Raw genomic sequence first — 9,792 nt, forward strand, 5'->3', positions numbered from 1 at the left:
CAACCAGGAGGAGAGAGGACCAATACCAGGTCCTAGTCGGCCCAGGTGGCTTCAAAACCACCTCAGGCGAACGCAATCCTCCACGCAGTTCACGCGCGCGACAAGAACTGACCCCATCTCCCTCAGGGAGGGAGGATGATCGTCGTTACCACCATCGCGAGTATGGAGACTCAGACGACTCGGACGGCCCAGGCCCCATCAACCTTGGAGGCCTGCGTACTCGACAGATTGAGTCTCTGGCGAAAGACGTAGAACGCTTCAATCCCGATAATCACCGCTCGAGCATCGATGACTACCTAAGGGAGATCGATCGCTGCCTCCTCGACCTATCGCGCCCCTCATCGCGCGAAAAGCTAAAGCTAGTGTGGAAAACCACAGCGCGAAGCATCCACGCTTTCATGGAAACGCTCCAACCGAGCATCCGCGACCGCTATTCATCCCTTCGTCACGCCCTTAGGGAGGAGTACTCCCTGTACACCAACCCAGCTTCTGCCACCCTCGGCGCCTTTGCCATTTCCCAGGAAAGGCTAGAGTCTCCGAGAGACTACTTCAGCCGCTTGAGATTTGCGTACTTCCAAGGACGTAACGCCCCAGGTCTAGAAGACCATGCCTTCAAGTCGCTATTCTTGCACAATCTCCACGACAACGTGAGATACGCTGTTACTATGCACTGCAGAACGAGTAACCTCACCATGCCAGAGATTAGGAAGTATGCGCAACTTGCATGGAAGACACGCGGACGGCCGACAAATCGGTACGAAGACACCGCCATAGTCTTAGGCATCCAACAGTCGAGCGACTCCGACCTAGCGTTGGAAGACGACGAGAGGACTTGGCCTAGCGAGCCCTGGCCACCCCCGAGGAACAAACGACCAAAAGACCGCCAGGGTATAGCAGTCTCACCGCCATTTTGTCCGAGTCACTCGACTCCGCCATCTGGTGGTAGTTTAGCTGTAGTATCTTAAGGCCCCTCCCCTTTTGGCCCGCGTCACTCGACGCCGCCATCTTTGTAGTCTTTAGCGGTAGCTGTAAGACTCCCCTTCCTTTTCACCCACAGACCCACACACACATACACACACACACACACACACACAGACATACACCCTCATCCATTTTATTCATTCTTTAGTTTAGGCATATAAAATTGTATGATAACGTTTGTTGGTTGCAATATTAATTGATTTGATCATTTATTATTTTGATTTAATAAACTCTGTTATACTTTAAGGAGCAGTGGTCTGTGATTACTTGTGCATATGTATTTGATAAACCTGTATGTAGTAGCCTGTGCTCGAACTTAAAACCTTCACTGTCACTGAATGTATAGTCATACGCAGACTATTGACATTATGAGTGACTACTAATTATGAGACTTCGTTTTATCGTTTGGTTATTGGTCCCTGTTCGCAGGGTGGTGCCCCGTTGTTATTAATAATCATTAATAATTGTTACATACATCAATAATTCTATTGATGTCAAGAATTCAGTTACTTAAATGCTGATAACCCAAACACGCTCCTTTAGTTCCCAACAATATATATATATATATATATATATATATATATATATAGACTAGAGGTCTTCACAGGTGCTTTCAATTGACCCGGGACAAAAGTCAAGGTGGGTCCAAATTATATTTAGTCTAATAAAATTGTTATATTAAGTCCCATTGTATAGCTGCAGGTCTCTGGTCTGTATACCAATATGACTGATACCCAAGTGGATCCAAGCTGATTCTGCATCCATCCATCCTGTCCATTGGTTTCCAATGGTTTGATGCTGAGATATTTATAAATGATTATAATTCTGGATTAATGCATGGCATAAATAGATGTGCATAAATCTACAATTTAAAGGATCAAAACTTGGATCGAATAGTTTTTAAATGGTGTTTTGAATGTGCTTCGTCGTGTGTGGATCTCCTAAACTCTTCCCCGCTCTTGTTGTTGTGCCTCCAGCTCTTGACTGTCCAGCCCACAGCCACTACAGCATGTGCGGCTCGGCGTGTCCCCCCACCTGTGGTGCTCAGCCGGAGGTTTGCCCTAAAATCTGTGTGGAAGGCTGTTTCTGTGACAAGGGATATGTGCAGAGTGGTCAAACGTGAGTATAATGTCCCCCCGTTCCTGACTAATGTCTTCCGTACAGTCAGACCTCGTCCCTGCGCTCTGATTGACATCCTTTTGTTCCGGGTGTCTTTGCTTCTGTCAGGTGTGTTATCAGGGAGACGGGCTGCGGCTGTAGCCACGAGGGCCTTTACTACCAACCGGGTGACACGTTCTGGGCCGACTCGCTGTGTAGCGAGAAATGTGTGTGTGACGCAGCGACACAAAAGGTGAAATGCGAGCAGACCGGCTGTCGAACCGGAGAGAAGTGCGATGTCGTGGACGGGGTGCAAGACTGCTACCCAGTCGGCTTTAAGTCTTGCAGCGCACACGGAGATCCGCACTTCCTCTCCTTCGATGGACGCAAGTTCGACTTCCAGGGCAACTGTGTCTACAGGCTGGCCAGTGTGCGTGCAGGCACCACGGGTCTGACGCACTTTGAGGTGAGCTGAGCACCAAACAGAACAGTGCACCATGAAGTTCTCCACCGCACGTCCACTGGGCCGCTTCTTTACATTTACACAATAGATTGTGCAAATTGAAATCAACATGGAAACAGGAGTTTGGTTTGGGAAAATAATAATAATAATTGATTGATATAGCACTTTGACAGACAAAGCAGCAAAAGCAAGGCAATAATAACAATAACAGAAAGCTCAGTGAGACAGTCGATACGATAAAAGTCAACTGAGAAATAAATAAAATAAATAATAATAATTTAGTAAAATAATTTAGTAAAATCAACAAATAAAAATAAAACAGAAAAGTGACGACACCACATACAAGCAGTCTATAAACATGTGTTTTATAAAGTGATTTAAAAGAGATGACCGATTCTTCGATAATTGGCATATCACTGACACACTTTTAAGTACATGTTGATGATGATGCTTTTGTACTTTTTAGTGATATTTTCCATGTAGGAATTTTCCTTGTAACGGAGTATTTTTAAATGGGGATATTTCTGCTTTTACTTTCGTTAAAGATCTGAGGGAAGAAAGACTCCTGTCTTGTACATCAATGTCAAAAGAACAAAGATTTGCATCATATATCCTAACTAATTCCTCCATTGGATTTGTTCCGTTTCCCTCCTATCTGTCCTCTCTACTCCTCTTTCGGTGAATTGCAGGTCACCCTGGAGAATAACAACCGTGGCAACAAAAGAGTGTCATACGCTAAAGTGGTGACTGTTAATGTCTATGGCAGCACGTACACGCTGTCAGTGGACAACCCAGGCAGAGTGCTGGTGAGGAACACACACACACACACACCCCTTCACAGGGGTGCAGTGTGAATCAAACATGGCGTACATTTTTGCCTGACGTTCCTCTTGCGATTTGTTTTGACTGTGTGGTTGGAACGTTTCCGTCTGTGCCGCTGAGTGCCCACATAAACTATCATGCGGCGCATGTGTGACCTGCAAAAACATGGCCGTACAAGGCCGATCGGCTGAATTCCCTCATGTTTACCGAGGTAATAAATCAAGTGAGAAGTAGGGTCATTTTCTCATAGACTTCTATAGAATCTGACTTCTTTTTGCAACAAGAGGAGTCGCCCCCTGATGGCCAGTAGAAATAATGCAAGTTTAAGGCACTGCAGCATTGTTCACTTTTTAGACCCGGAGGTTGCTGCCTGGTACTGACAGGGATATTTAAAAATACAGTACTGCCCTCTGTTGGACAAACTGTCATGATGACATTGTTTCCAAATCACTTGAAACATATCTGTGGCATTTCTCTGATGACATTTCCTGTTACTTACCAATATTCAAGCAATAAGCTAATATTGCCTCCAGCATGGGAAGCAGAAGTACAAATACAACCCATAACCCAGTGTGTGTGTGTGTGTGTGTGTGTGTATTTTCTGCAGGTTGACGGGCTTGAAACCAACCTACCCTTCAGCCATTCAACCAGTCACTCAAATGTCCAGGTTTATAAGAGACACAGAGAGGCTATCGTTGAGACCAACTTTCTGAAGGTATAAACACCAAAGCATACACCGCCATTCATAAAGTATCTATAAAACTTTTTAGTCAACCTTTGTCTTAACTTTAATGTGATTAGGGCCATCAAAGCATATTGTGTTGACGCCACGTGTTACAAGTACCGTGAGTACCTCGGCTGCATGCATAACAACAGTAGGTCAACACTTCTAGTATTAAGAACAATTTAGTTGTGAAGACATTTTGAATTGTAGCTACGTTCTCTTATCATCCGAGTGAAACGGATGTTAGACCGTCTTTAGCTTCTGTATCGTGACCTATGACCCAGTGAACACTGTATTTGAGTGGTGTTCAGTCACAAGAGGGAATTACATCATATCCTTTGCGTTTGATTGGACCGTTTCAAAGTGGGCGGGCTTAGAATGTACGGTGCTACAGAGGACTGTGGCTCCTCACACACCTCCTTGATCGCCTAAAGTTGCAGGTTGATTGATGGACGGATGTCATGATATTATTGAAGAAATGGAAGAAAAGATTAATGGAGTTTTATATAAAAATACACGAAGAAAATATTTTTTGCACATTTGTTTGCATACAGTACGGGGATGTGATCTTAATGGACTAAAAGGGCCAGTTTTAATTTAATTTCGACTTCAAAGAGCAGATCACAAGGCCTCTCACAAGACATTTTAATACGATAAGGAGATTATTTCCAAAGGTATGGATGATGAGGACTTATAAATGAATGTGTTTATATAATGTCATTAACAAGTTCTTAAATATTTTCAAATCACTCATTTATGTGCTGAAAGGGAAAGTTTGTTGATTTTTAACCAGCTTTGTATGGTTACGAATGTGTAATACATGCAAATGAACAGTGTCTAACTCCCCTCCAGATTACAATTAGAAAAATGCTAGAGACCTCCTTAACGGCGATCATATAGTTCACTGCCGTTGGTCCACTGTCTGTGTCAGTGATCTGTAGTGGTACTCCTAATGCTACCTGCCAATATGTCTCAGCTTGAACTTTGATACAACTTTCCTTTTATCTTCACATTGTTAAAGGTCTCCTTTGACTTTTCGAGTTCAGTGAGGGTGGAGCTGGCGACTAGTTATCAAAGCGAAACCAACGGCCTTTGTGGAAACTTCAATGTTGACCCTGCTGATGACCTAATGTTGCCTGATGGGAAGTTGGCTTCCAACGCCAATGAGTTTGGACAGAGCCAGTGGGTGGCGAACGTGGAGGGCTGCTCCCGTGACTGTAAGCAGCTCATGCTGTGCTATTTATCTTCACTGTTGTGCTCTGCATCGTTAGTGCCTTTTTTAGGGCCATTGTAGGTAAACAAAATAATTATTATGGAGTTGGGGGAGGGGGTAATATTTGGAGAAAAATGTCTCAATTACCGAGATTAAAGTCGATTTATAAACACCTGGTGCTGAAATGAAAGAGAAACACCTTTGTTTAGTCAAAGACAGAAGTTGTCGAGGAATATTGGTATTTATTTATGTTCACGAAAGAAAACATGGATATTTATCTCTCAGGAACTTTCCTATTAACCATGGACTGTATATCAGAAGATATTAACACCTACTTTAGGAGCAACGGAATTCAGAGGTTTTTTTCATAAATTTATAATCCCGCAACGTTTTTCCCGTAAAATGCCCACATTTATTTTTTTATTAAGTTGTGTTTACACAGAAATGATATATCCCCCTTCACCCCGTCATACTCACAGACATGCACCTCTTTATGAAAATATATGCCAATTTTACACATCAGTGTCATATCAAGTCACGATGGCAATCTTACTCGGGTGGACCTAGTTGGAGGGGCACTAAGGGGGCAGAAATGATCTGCACTGCCGTTCACACTATGAATGGATTCAGTTATGGTAAGGTTAAAAAAGCATTCTGCAAATAAACAAATCACAATTAACCATTTTAGCTATCATTAGTTATCATTTATGTAAAGATTAGCATGCTTCTCGTAGCTGGTGCTCACCGACCCCATTCATTGCATACGGACTTCATCAATGGCAGATGACATCAGCTGTTTGAGTGACATGTAATGTGACCATGTCTCTATTGATGCCTTTGTGCTGCCAGGTAAAGACTGCGCTCAGCCGCTGCCCGACGACTTCAAACCGCCCGCCTACACGTCGGACTGTGATGTCATCACAGCAAAGGACGGACCCTTGGCTGACTGCGTAGACCGAGTAGATTCCAAGCAGTACCGCGACGACTGCGTCTATGACATGGTGCTTAATGACGGCCAAAAGCAAGCAGCCTGCGGCATCATCAGTGACTACGTGGCGCAGTGTCAGAGAAACGGAGGCTGCGTGAAGTCATGGCGGACGAGGAAGTTCTGCTGTAAGCGCTGAGTGACAGATGATGTGACTGTTCTTGTATTTGTGTGTTTCTGATCTGAGTGCTATTCTGTGTGTGTGTGTGTGTGTGTGTGTGTGTCACAGGGATGAGGTGTCCAGCTAAAAGTATGTATAGTGTCGTGGCTCCTGGATGTCCGGCCAGCTGCAACGCTCTATCATCCGCCAACTGTGAGATCCCGCCCAGCGAGGGCTGCGTGTGTAACCCCGGTTTCCTGCTGAGTCAGGTAATCCTCCACACTGCCCCGGCCTTCTTCAATTACAGTGACACATGACTTTCATCAAAGAAGGAAAGGCCAAGGTTCTCTTCTGGCAAAAGAAGTTTAAAAACCTTAAATCAGATCGCTGTTTCATGGATAAAATGCTACAATTCACAGTAGCCCCGCCCTAAAGCATAACCTACTACTTCATGGTCTATGTGACTCTAAATGGACCATCATTTACTAAATGAACATCATGCTGTATTGAAGAAGACTTGAAACTAGAGATTGAGACCATAAACTCATGTTTACAATGTTTCAGTGAATTAAAAACAGAAGTGGATAGTGACGCGACCAAAACATATGACTGGGGAATACTGACATTTAGGACATTTTGGGGCAAGATTAAGATATATCTTGGCTAATTTATCATGTACTATTTTGAACCGAATTACTCCGTGTGTACAATACAGAAAAAAGAGGTGCGAATACGCAAAGTTGTATCTTCCAAAACTTCTCCCAGAATAGTTTCTCCTATATCCATTCCTCAGATAGCTTTAGTTTGATCCCATGTATACCAGATCCTTTTTTGAATTGCATCATGTGTTTTGGATATTGCACCCTTACTATAAGGGTCAACATAGAGAACTGAGTACGTTAAGTCTTTTGGGAGACGGTTGGGACAGCATGTAAAAGAAATGTACAGGTAAAGCTGTGGACTTAAAATAATGAGACTTTTGGCAAACTGTGGTCCTGGCACAGAGATGCGAAACTGTTTCAACAAAGATTCGGAGACTAAATTTGAGTTTAAAGTCTGGCTTTTGGTATTCCATGGCGGTCAAAAAGGAAATTGGAGTTTAACTTCATATTTGCCAATACCTAGGCCTGGCAATGTAGGCTGCCCGATAGTTGCATTCGGAAGGGCCTTGTAACACAGTGACAGTGTCCTGACTGAACTTTGACCTTCCAGGATCGCTGCGTGCCACTGCATCGGTGCGGCTGCAATTACAACGGTCGGTACATCGTGCCTGGTCAGACGTTCTACCCTGACTCCGACTGCCAGCGCCTGTGTATGTGCCGCAGTGGGATGTTGGCCTGTGAGGACAAACCCTGCACAGGAAATGAAAGCTGTGGAGTGCAGAAGGGAGTGAAGGGTTGCTACGCCATCTGACTCCAGCACCTGACTTAAGCATTGAACGGGAACCAATGTAGAACTTCATCTTCTCTTCATCTAAGAATATATCCAGCAATGTTGTGCTTATACTGTAAGCTATCTTCATAATTCTAACAGCTATATTCAGGTACACAAGCTACAGATAATCTAGTTGTTCTGGCAAAATTCTTCTATCTATATTCTTCACAGGCCATTTCATATCATGTTTTCTGCAGTGATTCAATAAACAGTCTAAATGAAATAACCGCCTGCTAAAGCCTATTTTCAAAGTGCAATCAAATAATCGGCCAGCACTTGTGCTTCAAATTTAAATTGTTGTTCCTAAAACAGTTTTGACAAAAACTGAACATTGATGTAGGAATATGAGTGTACAGTATGCAACAGTGATTGTTGTAACTGTGGATGATTACAGTATGTAATGTTTGTAAGTCACTACTAACACATTTCAGTCTTTACTAATCAATTCTTCTCTAATGATCATTAAACGCATGTCAGCAACTTCCCCGTCTGTTGTGTCTGTCTTTGACCCACATGCATATTGACCATTACGTTGCATCATTTCTACTCTATTCTAAAAATGATACACTGAGATACTGATCAGGTCCACTGTTATGATGAAGACACCTGCAGTGCTGGGCCTGAGTACTACAAGTTACACGCTACTTTATACTTGTGCTTCACTACATTTTAGAGGGAAATGTACTTGCCACAGCTATATTTAACATGATGCATTTTTTAAATCGAATAAAGGCCGTATACATTTATTCCACATTAAAGCGGACAAGTCATGAGAACTCAATTATTCCCATTAGGATAGCAAAGAAATGTATTTTCTCATTATTTCATGGATTTCCTCATCTTTAGAGACAAGATTCCTGCTGTATTTTCAGTGTCAAACTATGTTTTGTAGTATATACAATAATGTTAGTCTGTGCTGGAGATTGGAACACAATTCTAAACCACTCTATAGATACGACAAGTACAAAAAGACATGAATCCCATCCGCCAAAAGACCTCAATATTTGAATTCAAGAGACGGGTATGCTCGAAGTTTGGAGGAACCTCCTTGCACTAGAAAAAGACTTTACTCACTCCTCAGCTACTCATTAAGTGTGTTTCAGATTAGACTACTTCCTAATGAACACTACAGGCTGAAGGACTGCTCAATAGGATCAGCAGATGTATCAGATCACAATGCAATCTACTGAACTATTTACTTGAATAGCAGACCGAAGAGTACATTATGGAGACAAAATATTAGTATTTTAAATGATGAGACTGTTGTAAAGGAGATTAAGAAAGAAATGAGTGACTGCATAAAAGATAACAAGAATTTGGTAAAAATGCCAAGTGAAAATAATAAAAACACAGAAATTCACATATGACAGCCAAATGCTATTCGTGATCAGAGTTGTGTTGATGAGCTACATTAATCAACTGACATGATTTGTTAAACTTGCATCAACCCAAAGTTTTGTTTCGACACATTAAAAGAGAAGTAACAAGCAAAAAAGAATAAGAATAACATCAAAGGATAATGGTGCTAGGGAAACTATTGTAAGTGTGCACGCGGGTACATTGTTAACTTATTCACTTCTGACTAATCCCATGCCTCAACATGCAATGAAGCAACACAGACTGTTCACGTCCTCTTTTTGCATTTTTACCATCAAGTTTAGATGGTTTATAGCAGGGGTTCTTAACCTTTTTTACCTCGGGGCCCAACTTTTCAAGTACAAAGTGTCCCGGGGCCCAGTATAGGGCTGTAACTACACTATCAGTGAACTGCCTCAAATTTGAAGAATTGGACAAAGTATGACCATTCTACAGTGTTTCTTCCATGAAGAGATCCAGGCGGAGCTCTAAAAGGATATTTGGAGACCCAAATGGACACATGGTAACCACATGATATTCTGACACACTAAAGGTGTTTCTCCCTTTATATTTTGATATTATATTATTTTCCTTTTATTATTAGCCTTTGCAAATT

At 42.4% G+C, this 9,792-nt stretch overlaps 1 protein-coding gene across 1 annotated transcript in view; it reads left to right on the forward strand.

Moving 5' to 3' along the window:
- The window catches only part of LOC306782115 (IgGFc-binding protein-like), a 45,908-nt gene extending 37,605 nt beyond the window's left edge, over nucleotides 1-8,303 (forward strand). Inside the window, exons 29-36 of the mRNA XM_079275310.1 lie at nucleotides 1,959-2,100; nucleotides 2,209-2,545; nucleotides 3,232-3,348; nucleotides 3,972-4,079; nucleotides 5,110-5,305; nucleotides 6,151-6,414; nucleotides 6,516-6,655; nucleotides 7,599-8,303. Of these exons, the coding sequence (XP_079131436.1) occupies nucleotides 1,959-2,100; nucleotides 2,209-2,545; nucleotides 3,232-3,348; nucleotides 3,972-4,079; nucleotides 5,110-5,305; nucleotides 6,151-6,414; nucleotides 6,516-6,655; nucleotides 7,599-7,799 (1,505 nt within the window). The 3' untranslated portion in view covers nucleotides 7,800-8,303. The remainder of the gene's footprint in view (nucleotides 1-1,958; nucleotides 2,101-2,208; nucleotides 2,546-3,231; nucleotides 3,349-3,971; nucleotides 4,080-5,109; nucleotides 5,306-6,150; nucleotides 6,415-6,515; nucleotides 6,656-7,598) is intronic.
- The last annotated feature ends 1,489 nt before the right edge of the window (nucleotides 8,304-9,792 follow it).

Source organism: Melanostigma gelatinosum (genome assembly GCF_949748355.1).
Source record: "Melanostigma gelatinosum genome assembly, chromosome: 9".
NCBI lineage: Eukaryota > Metazoa > Chordata > Actinopteri > Perciformes > Zoarcidae > Melanostigma > Melanostigma gelatinosum.